Here is a 15854-nt window from a genome sequence, read left to right on the forward strand (position 1 = left end):
AGAAAGAAAACAACTTAGTCTCGTTACATCCTTTTTTTTTTTTATTCTTTTAGTTTAGGTTATTTTCTTTCCGTGGAGTTTCGTGTGTTAATGTAAGTGTGATACAAAATCCAGCTTCAAGTACTGCACTTCTTCAAACGTCCAGCAAGCCAACGCCCAAAGACGTCACTTCAAAGACTACTGAACTTCCAGCCAATCAGACACTTCGGGGAACCCCCCCTGTCTGCAACGAGGACACAACCCCGTTACACAGGCAAAACCAGCAACACACCTCCAGATTCTAACAGGTTCTAATTGGTGTATTTAATATAAATTTTAGCCTCATTGAGAAACTCAAAGCGAGGGTTAAATAAGTGATTGATGGTTGTTCAGGTCTATGCAATAGCACATATTGCTGTGAACTTGGGATTTCACATTTCCATTCTCTTAAACTCATCCTTTCCTCACTTTCTCTCTTTCTGCAACGTGTGAACGTCTGAATGCTTGTGTTCATGTGTTAGATTAGTTTATGTCTTAGGTTTATATAAATAAAATCTGATTTATATTTTAGAAGTATCTTGTGTTTTCTGCTCACAAGTTAATGCCTTAATCTGTCGATTTCGTTACTGTGCTATTTAATAGTGTTTTCACTATATTTTGGATTTTAATATCCAGTGCAGAGTTTGTTATACGGCTCGTTCGGTGAATCGCCGTAACACTGATTCTGTTCAAATCCCTATAAAATCATAAATGATTCCCTTTGAGCTAAATTAAACTATTTGTTTAAATTACGTATTAATATTATATGTAATAACCTTACACTCTTAAAGAAGAAGTTACAGGTCTGTGAGAGCCAGAAATCTTGCTTGTTTGTAGGTGATCAAATACTTATTTTACAGAGGAATTTACCAATTAATTCATTAAAAATCCTACAATGTGATTTCCTGGATTCTTTCCCCCCATTCTGTCTCTCACAGTTGAAGTGTACCTATGATGAAAATTACAGGCCTCTCTCATCTTTTTAAGTGGGAGAACTTGCACAATTCGTGGCTGACTAAATACTTTTTTGCCCAACTGTACATTGACTGAATCGATTTTTCCATGTTGTTTTCTAGAAATGCATTGCTGGTCAGGAATTGCAGGTGAGTGGAGTTCATGGACACCTATTTAGGCTTTTCAGAATTTTGAGTCATCTCACAATTTTGAACAATGAGTTCTGTTTACATTTCACACTTCTGACTTGTTTCCACCACTGAAAATAAAATAAAGGTTGACGTGAGAAGGGGTGGGCGATATGACCAAAATCTTATATCGTGGTATGACTAATTTTATATCACGATATAGTATTTTTTTTCTTTTAAAAAGGTTTTTATGATATTAAAATCTTTGATACCATAGAATTTTCATAATCCTTGTCACCAATGTCAATACATACTAATACAAGCCTTAAAAGACCCCCCCCCCCCCCCCCCCCCCAAAAAAAAAAAAAAAACCTCAAGCTCACTGAAGATAAATAAACAGTCAAGGATAAGAAATTATTTGCAACCAATAGGACAAAAAACTACAATGGTGTAAATTAGTTAGTCTTGTAATATGTATTATGCATAGATTCTATACATACAGGTCCTTTTCAAAAAATTAGCATATTGTGATAAAGTTCATTATTTTCTGTAATGTACTGATAAACATTAGACTTTCATATATTTTAGATTCATTACAACACAACTGAAGTAGTTCAAGCCTTTTATTGTTTTAATATTGATGATTTTGGCATACAGCTCATGAAAACCCAAAATTCCTATCTCAAAAAATTTGCATATTTCATCCGACCAATAAAAGAAAAGTGTTTTTAAAACAAAAAAAGTCAACCTTCAAATAATTATGTTCAGTTATGCACTCAATACTTGGTCGGGAATCCTTTTGCAGAAATGACTGCTTCAATGCGGCGTGGCATGGAGGCAATCAGCCTGTGGCACTGCTGAGGTGTTATGGAGGCCCAGGATGCTTCGATAGCGGCCTTAAGCTCATCCAGAGTGTTGGGTCTTGCGTCTCTCAACTTTCTCTTCACAATATCCCACAGATTCTCTATGGGGTTCAGGTCAGGAGAGTTGGCAGGCCAATTGAGCACAGTAATACCATGGTCAGTAAACCATTTACCAGTGGTTTTGGCACTGTGAGCAGGTGCCAGGTCGTGCTGAAAAATGAAATCTTCATCTCCATAAAGCTTTTCAGCAGATGGAAGCATGAAGTGCTCCAAAATCTCCTGATAGCTAGCTGCATTGACCCTGCCCTTGATAAAACACAGTGGACCAACACCAGCATCACTGACTGTGGGTACTTGACACTGGACTTCAGGCATTTTGGCATTTCCCTCTCCCCAGTCTTCCTCCAGACTCTGGCACCTTGATTTCCGAATGACATGCAAAATTTGCTTTCATCCGAAAAAAGTACTTTGGACCACTGAGCAACAGTCCAGTGCTGCTTCTCTGTAGCCCAGGTCAGGCGCTTCTGCCCGCTGTTTCTGGTTCAAAAGTGGCTTGACCTGGGGAATGCGGCACCTGTAGCCCATTTCCTGCACACGCCTGTACACGGTGGCTCTGGATGTTTCTACTCCAGACTCAGTCCACTGCTTCCGCAGGTCCCCCAAGGTCTGGAATCGGTCCTTCTCCACAATCTTCCTCAGGGTCCGGTCACCTCTTCTCGTTGTGCTGCGTTTTCTGCCACACTTTTTCCTTCCCACAGACTTCCCACTGAGGTGCCTTGATACAGCACTCTGGGAACAGCCTATTCGTTCAGAAATTTCTTTCTGTGTCTTACCCTCTTGCTTGAGGGTGTCAATGATGGCCTTCTGGACAGCAGTCAGGTCGGCAGTCTTACCCATGATTGCGGTTTTGAGTAATGAACCAGGCTGGGAGTTTTTAAAAGCCTCAGGAATCTTTTGCAGGTGTTTAGAGTTAATTAGTTGATTCAGATGATTAGGTTAATAGCTCGTTTAGAGAACCTTTTCATGATATGCTAATTTTTTGAGATAGGAATTTTGGGTTTTCATGAGCTGTATGCCAAAATCATCAATATTAAAACAATAAAAGGCTTGAACTACTTCAGTTGTGTTATAATGAATCTAAAATATATGAAAGTCTAATGTTTATCAGTACATTACAGAAAATAATGAACTTTATCACAATATGCTAATTTTTTGAAAAGGACCTGTATATAAATATCATTATTTTTTTTATTATTACTTATTTTTTAAATAATGATATATGTCTATTATGTATAGATTTTATACAAGTATATAAATATACCATTATTATAATTTTTAATTATTATAATTTTTTTGTTTAAATAATAATCTGCATCCCAACTCAAGCTCCTGCTACTCTCAACTCAAGCTACTGTCAAATGTGCATTTCTAAAATATATTATGATATAAATATAATATATATAAAATGATATAATATATATAAAATATATTATTATGTCCATATATATTATGGGGTGTAACGGTACACAAATATGATGATTCGGTATGTACCTCAGTTTTAACGTCACGGTTCGGTATGATTTTGGTACAGCAGGGGGGAAAACTAATAAAATGTGGTTTACTGAATAAGTTGCTCTTTCTTTAAATACATTGTTATAGTTTAAATGTTCTTTGTGATAAAAATCTACCTCAGCTTTTGCTTAAAACTATAGGGAGCCCTTTTACATTATAAGGTTACAATAAGGCCTAATGGTGCGTTCACACCAGACGCGAATGAAGCGTTAAGCGCAAGTGATTTACATGTTAAGTCAATGCAAAGATGCGAATAGACATCCTGTGGCACGAATTGAGCATTTTGGGCGTTTGACGCACGTAACGCGTGATTTACGAACTTTGCGAAATCTGAACTTTGGCGGATATTCGCGCCACGTTAACCAGTCAGTTAAGTACTCTAGTAGTGACGTGATTACGACGTAGCAAGCGGAGGGAGAAATCCGAAACAACGGGGGGTCCGGCAAGATGGCGGCGTGAATAGTCAAAAGTTTCGAGCTCTCAGCACCAAAGTTTTAATAGGAAACTTTAGAGCTATTATTTAGAGGGCGGTTAGTGGGTGTGGTCTGACCGAAGCTCGTATGTTCATTCTCAGTTTGACACAGAAGTGTGAGGTTATCTGACGGACACTGCGTAAGATGGTCAGAGCTGCTTTTTGTTATAGATGAACGAACGTGCTCACCTCTTCTTCTTTATAACTTTGACAAACTAACTAGTTTTAAATGGTAATGATAGAAGAAACTGTTGATTTACTAACATGTCAGATGCTTTTTTGTTTTATTTTCTACGTTTTTCCTAAAATTGTTTTAACAACACTAGCACGTCTTGACTTGTAGGGAAAAACAGTCGTTGTACGTTTGATCGTTTTTCTTGATGTGTGTGTGAAACATTTTAATAAAAACTTCCCTTTATCCCATTTAACACGATTTCACCATTTAAAGTTTAAACCACATAACATTGGCCCACACATTGTCATAAATTCCTTAAGATCACTGGGGTGGATGAAACAGATGGCCACTTAGACGGGTGGGGGTGTCCAAATAGGTGTCCAGTTATGGGTGTGTGGGGGGGGGGGGGGTTATGAGGTGCAATAAATAATTTTTTTGACCACAAGGTGCCCTACTTCTCTCTTCTTTGTTGGACGGACAAGGTGAAGTCCCAAAAGTCATTCATGAAAAAATGGCGTGGAGTCAAACATATCTCAGTACCCAACAAATATGATAGGTCCAGTGAGAACTGAGTCCAAAACGGTGAGAGAGGGGTGCACTCCCAAAAAAAATGCAAAAACGTGCCTAAAACTCATTGGGAACAGAGATTACACTTAGGAGAAGACGACAGATTCATATAAAAACGTTTCATTGGAGTCAAGTAAACCCTATGCAGCAATTTCCAATGAATCATTTGGTGATTAGGGTTTTTAGAAGACAATTTAAACATACCCCATACCTGATCGGAAAAATAAAACATGCACATCCTCATTAAGATCCTTAGCCCAAACAGTAGTAATAGATAAAGGTTTGTATGATTGCAAACCTAGAGAGATAGATGACTGAAGAAGAGGAGAGAGATTGCTCAGAAGGAACGATTATTTTGCGCAAAGGGTGAACAGGCAGTTGAGAGTTCCAAGGCACCCCATATGCCCGTAGGGCCGATCTAATATGCAAATACATAAAAAAGGAGGTGCCTGGCAGATTATATTGAGTTTTAAGATTCTGGAAGGATTTTAAACCACTATCATCATAGATCTCTCCCAGAGTGTTTACCTTACTATGAGTCCTTTGCTGACAATCAAATGGAGTACTGCCTGACAAAAGGTTATTATTGTGGAAAATGGGCGAATGCCTATGCTATTTTTTAGCTAGTCGTGAACGTTTTTCAGCATCCCTCCATGTGGAGAGGAGGTGGATTACAATGGGACCAAACCGAGATTTACACTGCCTAAGCGGAACTCCCGAAAAAACAAAATGCATCAATTTATATGGATAAACAATAGATTCCTCAATTGCTCTCCAAGACACAGAAGCGTCAGGATCAAACCAAACTGCTAAATGGCGGAGGGAAAAGGCTTGAGCATACAGTCTAAAATTAGGGAAAGAAAGACCTCCATGTAATCTACATCATTGTGAGGTAGTCAGTTTAATACGAGGACGTTTCCCATCCCATATACCGTGAAACACATGCATCTAGTTTGCTCCAGTAGCCAACCGGTGGAGCGAGAAGAATCATCGAAGAAAATAAATTGATACGTGGGAGAACATTCATTTTAATCACTGATATAGAAAGACGAGACCAATTTTCCAAATCTGAGGATACTTTGACTAGAATACCATTATAGTTTTTTGAGACAATTTCCTGCAGGGAAGGAAAAACATCTATCCCCAAGTACTTAAAGTTTTGAACCAATGGAATAGATATAGAAAGGGACATGGAATCAATTTTAGAATTGAGGGGAAGTAAACATGACTTACTCCAATTAATTTTAAACCCTGAGAGAGATCCAAAATGGTCAAATAAATTGAGCACATGAGGAATAGAATGTGACGGCTTCTCCAAAAACAATAAGATATCATCAGCAAACCAAGAAATATGATGATGAGTATTCCGTATATTTATGGGAGAAATTGTTTCAGATTGTCGGACCGCTTGAGGTAAGGGTTCCAAGGATAGGGCAAATAACAGCGGGCAACCCTGAGTACCTCGATGTATAAAGAATGGATTAGAGTGAACAGCACCTGTGAGAACAGTGGCTGCTGGATTGGCATACAGAACTTTTATCATATTTATGAAACTCAATCCTAGACCCAGATGCTGTAGAACCACCCATAAATATTTCCATTCTATCTGGTCAAAAGCTTTCATCGCATCTAGAGATAATACTGTGCAAGGAGAGGACAAACTATTCTTTGAATTAATAATATGATATAACCTGCGTAAGTTATTCGAAGCTGAGCGACATTTAATGAATCCTGTTTGGTCATGATGAACTAGCCTATTCATAAATTTCTCTAGACGATGAGATAGTACTTTAGCATATAATTTAACATCAGTCCCTATCAAAGAAAGTGGCAGGTACTTAGAACAGGAAGTCGGATCTTTCTTTTTTTTAACAAGAGAGAAATAACAGCTATATTAATGGATGGGTGAAAAATTTATCATATCTAACATGAGGGGGCCTAAATCCGACCAAAAAGTAGTTTTCAATTCGATTGAAATGCCACCTATGCCTGGGGATTTCCCCTTGTTCATAGATTGAATTGCTGACTCCAGCTCCTGAAGAGTGATCGGTTCAGCCAGGTATTCCGAATCTGAATCTGACAGCCTAGGTAAATCAAGGTTGGACAGAAAAGATGCAAAAGAGTCAGGGTCACTTTTGCCGAAATTAATGTCTTTTGGGTCTGTTATAATGAGCCCAGATTGGTATTTCACAGTTTAAATATTAGCAAACTTTTAATTGTTGCGTAATCTTAGGGCTAAAAGGTGGCTTGGTCCACTCCCTTGAAAATAATAATTCTGCCTGGATCTTTGGATCAGGAATTCTGCCCTGGATCTCAGTAATGAATTGAGTTCGGACCTAACCGCCATGATTTTACTGAGTGTATTGTCTGAGAAACAACGCTGATTATCTCTAGTCAGATTCTGGAGCTGTGATTCCAGTTCATCTATCTTTTTGTGTCGGTTTTTCTGAAGGAAAGAGGTATATGAAATTGAGTTATTCCTTATAAATCCTTTAACTGCATTCCAAAGTGTTCGAGGATCATCCACTGAACCTTGGTTAATTTCAATAAACTCAGCAAATTTATTTCTGAATTGACTGCAAAAGTTTTCATCCTGTAACAATTTAGGGTTAAATCTCCATCTAGTGGCACAAGATGGCCGAGGGATCAAAGATAATCTGCACAAATTTCCATCATGATCTGACAGAGATAAGGAACAGATATCGGCATCACGAACAGCTGAAGATAAAGAAGTAGAAATTAAAATATAGTCAATTCGCAAATAGGATTTATGAGTAGCAGAAAAGAAAGTGAAAGACTTAGCAGAAGGGTTTAATAAACGCCAACTGTCCACCAACGAGGATGAGGTTACACATTGCCGGTCCAGATCTATCTAGGATATGAGACATTACAGAATTCGTATCTGCACCAAATACAATTTCAAAATCTGAAAACTTCAAGAGATAGGTTGACAAAACAGAGAAAAAAGTAGGGTCAGGAGTACAAGGGGCATGAACTGAGAGAAATACAATATTCCTATTCTCCACAATTTTTTTTATATGTTATTCTACCATTTGTATCTCAACCTTTCTCTAAAATAGTAATATCCGCACCAATATTTGGACACCCTTGGTTTTAGTATCCGAAGATGAGTGAGATACCACTTCATAAAACTTATTATACCTGCGTATATCCTCCTCTTTCAAATGGGATTCTTGAACTAACACTATATCAATCTTTCTTCTTCGTAAAAAATCCAGAAAACCTGTACGTTTGTGAGGGACATTTAGCCCATTAATATTACAACTCATAATAAGACAAAATACAAGTTTGAAAATAAAACCAGTTGAGTCTGCCATTAAATCACCCCCAACCCTCCCCGTTACCATTAAAAAAAAACACAAAACACATTCCCATGAACTATGGCAGATCAAACCAAGAACAAACCTTTGCCAGCACCCCTTAATATGGTCCATGGCATCAACAAAAACCTGCACATTACTGTAGCACCAATATTTGGCCCCATAGTCACATATTAACTAGGTAGTATTTCTATTTAAAAAACAAAAAGAAGAGAGATAAAGAATACAACTAAAACAAATAACATATCATAATCAGTAAGCGATACGGTATGCACAATGAACTATGAATTAAGAAGTGAACATTAAATGGTTAGGTGTCTTTCACTGTTCACTGTAGAGCACCTCTTCTCCGATTAGACAGCAAATTTCCAGCTGGTGTTCACTGAGAGTTGGTGGATGAATGGGATCTGAGAAAATCTCTTGCTTCTGGGGAGTGTGGCATTTTAGGTTCACCTTGATTGAGAATGACCTTCAGCGTTGCAGGATAAAGGAGAAAATTCTGGATGCCAGCATCTCTCATCTCCTTCCTAATTGGTGCAAATGCACTTCTTTTTGCGGTGACTGGAGAAAAATCTGTAAAGAAAGACAGCATTGCTCCATCTGAAGTTTTCACCGGGCATGAAGTCTGGCGGCCCGCAGAATGAGCTCCCTGTCCGTGTACCGCAGCAGCTTAAAGATGAAAACCTGTGGTTTAGCGCGATCTGAGGAGAGCCTTGTGTACATGCGATGCGCTTGCTCCACTTCAATCTCTTTGCCCGCCAGAGACGGGAGCCACGTCGGTAGCGATCTTTTCAAAAAGCCCATAGGGTCGTCCTTTTCGGAACCTTCAGGCGATCCAACCAGATGCAAATTGCTGCGCCTATTGCAATCCTGTAAGTCCACAGCCTGTTGCTCGAGCACGGCTACTCGCCTATCGTGATCTGCAACAACTTTCTTTTGTTCTCTCATCTCCCCTGTAAGAAGATCCAGTTTAGAGCATAGCGACTGAACAACTGACATGGTAACAAAGTAAAGCATTTTATCAAAAAACATGAAAAAATGAAAGAGGTTTGAATACTTGTGCAAAGCATTGTAATACATTTGAGGATTAGATGTTAACATGCTAAAAAGTATCAAAGGCTGTTATGCTTGGGCCTTTTTTTTTCTTCTTTTTTTCCCCCTGCTACAATTTTCTTATTCTGCACTGCCTAATATTATTTGCCATATGAAATTACCCCCTTTTTTTTCCTTCCAGGCAAAAGCGCACTGGCGAGTTGGTGTAGCCACTCTCAATACTCTGGCTGGCTACATTGATTGGGTTGCTCTGGTCCACATCACCAATGATAACTGCCATCTTTTGGAGATCTTCTGTTTGTTGCTGAGTGAACCTGAGCTTCAGTTGGAGGCAGCAGAGTGTCTGCTAATTGCCATTAGTAGGAAAGTAAGTGACAACATTGTAAATTTTATAAAACTCTTTTCAGCTAATTTTCCCATAATATTCCTTACATTTTATTTATTTGTTTGTTTTTATTTATTCTGCAAGTCATTGCTATCATTGGAGTCAAATTAACATATTTATTTATTTATTTTAGTCATTTAGCAGACGCTTTTATCCAAAGCGACTTACAAATGAGGACAATGGAAGCAATCAAAATCAACAAAAGAGCAATGATACGCAAGTGCTATAACAAGACTCAGTTAGCTTAATGTAGTACATGCACCAAGGTTTTTTTTTTATTATTATATAAAAAAAAAAAAAAAAAAACAGATAGAATAGAAAAAGAACAGGACAAGCTAGTGTTAGAGGCCTTTTTTTGCTTTTGTTAATTGTATAAGAAATAAAAAAAGCAATAGATAGTATACAAAAATACTATATATATAGTATAGTGTGTATATATATATATATATATATATATATATATATATATATATTAGTATATCCCCCCCATTCTGTCTCTCATATTTGAAGTGTACCTATGATGAAAATTACAGGCCTCTCTCATCTTTTTAAGTGGGAGAACTTGCACAAGTGGCTGACTAAATACTTTTTTGCCCAACTGTATTTGTATTTTCTTAATTTCTCCAGTACTGATAGCAGAACTGTTAACGTCAGTGCTTATCGATACCAGGCCAATTTAAAGGGCACCTATTATGCAACATCCACTTTTACATGACGTTTAGACATAAATGTGTGTTGGGAGTGTGTGAACACAACCACCCTATTTTTGAATCCCCTTTAAACCAAATCAGTCTCACTAGGCAAGCCATTTCGATTCTCTATGCAATATGACATCACATTGCATAGGGGCTGGGCCACAGGGGCTGACTGACAGCACTGCAAACAAACAAATCCAACCTGCTTTAGATCAGGTTCACCGAGCTCAAAAAGCTCAATATGAACGTTCTGTCAACTCAGAGTCTGAACCAAAGTTTGTGATTAACTCTGAAGTGCATGCACCTGAAAGTGTGACGTGCAGCAAACAGCCAATCACACGGATGGTGGAGAGCATAAGCAAAGCGTCAGTTGAATTCACTTCTCATGAGAGTCAGCGCAAATCACTTGTGTGCTGAAGATTAAAGTGCCCCTATTATGCCTTTTCGAATATTACCTTTCATGCAGTGTGTCATGTAGCTGTAGGTGAACATAAACTATCTGCAAAGTTGTGAAGCCGACAGTGCAAGATAAAGTTATTGTCTATCAAAAAAAAAAAAAGTCAGCTCTCAATCGCCTAAACGAGTCTTCAGGAATTCAAACCTTATTCTGTTGCTGCTGTACTTCACGAAGTAACACATTACCATAATGTCCGCCCACGTTCTACGTCACGAACAACTTGCAATCACTTCTTATAATTACCACAAACTTGTAACACTTGACACTTACCACTGAGAAACGTCCTGCTCCAGTCGTGCTTGCGCATCAGTCTCTTGTCGATCAGCCACTTCAGCCGTTTCATCATCAGACTCCGGCTCGGATTGGTAAGGTACAATGGGGACCATCTTTTCTATGTATTGACAAGTCTCCAGGGCTGTCATTCCGTTATGTCAATGGGCGTTTTGTTTCTGACACGCGCTGTACGCGGTAAAGCAATCACAAAGGACTGTGCCATCTGACCAATCACAGAAGTGAGGGCTCACGGAAAGGAGGGCTTTAGAGAGACTGATTCTTTGAACTGCTTTGTATGAGTTGTTTACGAATCATTTAGAAATGAGGTAAAATTAAATCCATTTTTTGAGAAAACTAAAGTGTTTTTTTTACCTTTTTGCTGCAGCAAAAGTTTGAGAAGGCAGCAGAAAGAAAATATGACTATGCAAAGGAATCAACTGAATTTATTTATATAGTTCCACACAAAGCTCAAAAAGAAAACAATTTAATCATTTTAAAAGTTGTATATATTAAAGCTCATCTCTATATGTATCTATATTTAATTTAATTTAAATGCAAAGCTTAAAATTAATTGCCACTTCATATGATAATTATACGAATATATTATATGAATTATAAACAATTATAATTAATATAACAAATATAATAACTAGCCGCAGAAGTCGGGCAATTTTATCTCTCAAATTCTGACTGAATTAATTTGGAGCGAAAGATACAAGGGAGTGGCTTCATCGCATCAGATAAATGTCACTCTGCTCACAGCTGATTTGGTCCAGAGCAGGGTATCCGTGTAGCGTACATTACCATGGTCAAGTCAAGTCACCTTTATTTATATAGCGCTTTTAACAATGTAAATTGTGTCAAAGCAACTGTAGCAAATTAGCTCAAAGTGAGATGAACATAATTGATCATTACGGGTTGTTATCAATTACATATTCATCTTCAGGAATTAACTGTAGCATTAATAGTACAATAAAATGATTGTCTCGTCTATTGACTCTATCGTCTATTGACTCTAAGGAAAATTATTTCTCTGGTCACAAAAAATAATTTCCTTATTAATACATCGCTCATTAGCATGTAACAAAACCGGAACGTTAAAGTGACCTCGTTTCTGTGAGCTGCAGACACAGACAACCAAGTGTGAATACATATGGATGTTTATTAAACTACACTACAGGGGAACATGCAACATTGAACTAAACACAAACATACATTAAACATAGATGCCAATGGAAGGAAGGCATGGAGAGAGAGAGAGAGAGAGAGAGCACGCGCAAGAGAGAGAGAGAGGATTTGCACATCAGCTAAACACAACCTGTTAGAACCATCAAAGAATTACATCACCTTAATCAAAAGTGGTCGAAGCCTAGAAGCGCATCTAAATGTTATCAAGCGGTTACTTGCACTGGTTTGTTGATGCTGAGTAAAGTGTCTTGCTGCATGTATAATGCGTAGATTCTTGATGGATTCCTTTAGGAGTGAAAGCTTCGTCATTCCAGCCACGGGTTGATTGGTCCAAAGTTAAATCACCAGTTACTGAACACAAAACTGCCAGAAGCTCGGACTCCCCCCCGAAAGGGGAGCCGCGAGGTTTCCACAGTAATGTGTGTCTCTAGGGCACCGAAGGTAAAGAGAAGAAGAACTTGCCTTTTGGGTGTGGGAGAAGTTTTATCTGACCCTGTTACACCCATTTTTGGTCAATTTGACCAATTTTGGCACATAGTTTCAGCGGGAAAGTCTTTCTTTGTCTCACTTGACACCTCATTTGCATGTTTTATGACTGTTCTGCTCGATCGGTGTAATTCTTCCCACAGTACTGTAAGAATAGTATGATGCATTTCACGAGGTCACAGTGTACATCATTGTTTGAGAAATAAAGAGTAGATCATTTTGATATCAAGAAAGAGACATCTAGCAGATATTAAACCAGAGATACATTCATACACCTGAATATGAGTATTTAGAGCTTACTAATACAAATAACGAGTGGTCACTAGGCTAATATAATAAGGAAACATACAAACAACACATGCATATACCAGTTACCTTTGTAACTGATTAATTATGGTCTAAATAAAGGAAATATGTCTATGCGTGTGTGTGTTGTACTCGTGGAGGTAGTCCACTGCTCAGCCAGGCCGCTGGTGTCTGGTATCGAGGGTCATTTAGTTCTCTGGAATGTGTTTGAAGTCCCATGGCAAGAACAGATCTGTCTGTCTAACGTCTTTTAGACAGTGGGGGCAACCATTGGCAATTTAGCACCCATATAAAGGTCGAATGTGGGGCCAGGTCTGTGAATTATGTGCAAATGTCGAAGGCTAAAAGGGGTCTCTTAAGACAAAGTCCCAATGACCATCAAGGATCATAAGCAGATGCTACACAACCTGCAAAATTTATCTCCAACCCTAATTAAACACACCTGAACCAGTTAATCAAGGGTTTATGAGATTATTAAGCATTTTGCGCTCAGAAGACGGTCTTAAAGTGCCCTAAGGCGACCATAAGTTTTACATTAGAATGGGCTACCTACAGGTAATGAATATTTTTAAATCATTCACCAAATTATCATTCACTCTGTCATCTTTTGTATGTTAAAGAGCACATTGCTGGTTAATTTTTTTTACAAATTAATATATATATATATATATATATATATATATATATATATATATATATATATATAACCTATATAAAGGTTCATATATATAAGGGGATCATATATATAAATCCCCAGTTGTAAGTCGTTTTGGATAAAAGCTTCTGCCAAATGACTAAATGTAAATGTAACCTTGTATGAAAAGTTAATGCAGGATTTAAAATAACACGAGGGCACAAATTTAGTAGAAAAGTGTCAGTTTCTTTGACCGTTTTCAAAAAGGATTTTTATTTTTTTTAAATCGTGTAATTTTTCGTCATAAGAGGGAATCGTTTGCCACGCTCTGCACTGGCTCAGTGCAGAGTAGGTTGGTATTCAGTAGGAGCGGTCGTGAGTCGGTGTGTTTTCTGTAGTTTTTGTATTTCAATTTCTCATTGTCATGGTAAATTATTTGTGGAGATTTTAAAGTCCTAGTAACTTACATTATTTTTCTATACATTGACCCACTGGGAGCTCTTTAACAACAATACTAGGGATGTCGATTTTTGATCATTTGCATGATCGATTGTCGTTTAAATTAACGATCAATTAATCAATTAATCGTTAGCATGACAGGATGTGCAAATGCCACTCAAAAAGCGCAGGCTTTCTCACCCGAATTAAAGGGGTTTTAGGCTAAATAAAAGGCTACTAGCAGGACTGTAAAAATTAATAGATGTGATTATGATAATTTGATAAAATGAGGAGAGCGCGCCGTAGTACGGATCATTTTACTTTGTTGGCTGTTTTAGATCCCGTCATGGAGACTGCTGAAAGCGCCTCTTTAAATGGTTTCATTGTACTCGTTGTATTTTAAAACACGATCACAATGTTTGCAATTGATATTATTGGCATTAAAAATAAAATGATCCCAAACGTAACTGGCTCGTGGGCCTGCAGCGCGCAGTCAGAGAACCGCTTCTATCAGCGGTGCTACGGAAAACACTGCTGCTCACATGAAATCGCATTTTAATGCGAATTTGACACAAGTGAGGTACAAAGCTTTGTTTATAAGAGAATTAATGGGTTAGCAAGAAAATGTTACATCATGATTATGCATTTGTATTCATGCTGTCGATACCTGTACATTTAAAGCCATACGCAGCTTTGGTTGGTCACGAGTTTCAAGAAATTGAATAATATTGATTGTTTCTCTTCCCAAATCCTCGCCGTCTTTCCCTCTAATTTTGCAGATTTATTTTATTGTTGTTCACTTTTAGTCACTGTGTTCGCATATCTTACTGTGGTAGTTTACTTATTGTAAACTTATTATTTACTTATTGTAAACAATGGCATCGTCAATGTTGCTTATCAATTTTAGCCTGATTGAGACCCAGAGAATATTAGTGAAGAGGATCGCGCAGAACCTGTGCAAGCACGGCTTACGGTTATTGTCTCATACTTTTAGATACGCTGTTATGTGTAAAACCTCGAAGTAGCTCGTTGTAGTTCCTACGATCCGTTTTGGTTGGCATTAAGCTGCAATAATTTTAAAAGACCATCTCCGTTTGCATTGAACTTTTAGCATCGTAACCTTGCAGATATTGTTTAAGCTGTCAGACAAGGGCCAGGATCAACGTCACATGATCAACACTGATTTGTTCTCTGTTGTTTTCATCTGTGAGCATGCTCTTGATAGATGTATTTTACCTCATTTTTGTTGTTGTTGTTTAAAACGTGTGACACATTCGTTCTTCTCTCACTGATCATTTGGTCCTCAGGAAAAATAAATCTTTGTGTGTACCCTCAGAAGAAATCCTGCAGGCGCCCCTGCAGGTTACTGTAGATATAGTCACAGCAGCACGACAGATAGTTAGATGCTGGAAGGATGCACAATCTCCTATGATTAGTATGTGGTTTGAATCAACGATTGAGAGTTCCTCATATGAAAAAAAAAATGTTAGCATGACTGAATGGAAATCACACATACAGACAGTTGTGAGAAATTTGTGATGTCTAATTTTTCAATTCATTCATCCTGCTGTTTTATTTCTCTCTCCTTTTTAAAATTATTTTATTGTGCCTGCTGTGTTTGTCATGTATAGTGAAACTCAATAAAAACCTAATTTTCAATTGTTGGCTGCATTATTTATTAAGACTTTCTTTTATAATTTTTAGTTAATCAGCAAATAAAAAGCATTAATCCATCATCGTATTTGTTCTTGCAGTAAAATGTGACAGAATCGACTTTAACAGGATAAATTGAACTTATTGAAGACCGATTTAAATAGTCCGTAAAAAGCAAATAAAGCTTGACTGCTGT

The 15854-nt window shown here is 37.7% G+C and overlaps 1 protein-coding gene across 2 annotated transcripts in view; it reads left to right on the plus strand.

The window, feature by feature from the left end:
• The window catches only part of LOC306882668 (exportin-5-like), a 97813-nt gene that overhangs the window by 17830 nt on the left and 64129 nt on the right, over positions 1-15854 (plus strand). For both annotated transcript variants that reach the window (XM_079437475.1, XM_079437476.1), the window contains exons 6-7: positions 1095-1121; positions 9325-9510. In XM_079437475.1, the coding sequence (XP_079293601.1) occupies positions 1095-1121; positions 9325-9510 (213 nt within the window). The remainder of the gene's footprint in view (positions 1-1094; positions 1122-9324; positions 9511-15854) is intronic.

This window comes from Barbus barbus, assembly GCF_936440315.1.
Source record: "Barbus barbus genome assembly, chromosome: 16".
In the NCBI taxonomy this organism is placed as follows: Eukaryota; Metazoa; Chordata; class Actinopteri; order Cypriniformes; family Cyprinidae; genus Barbus; species Barbus barbus.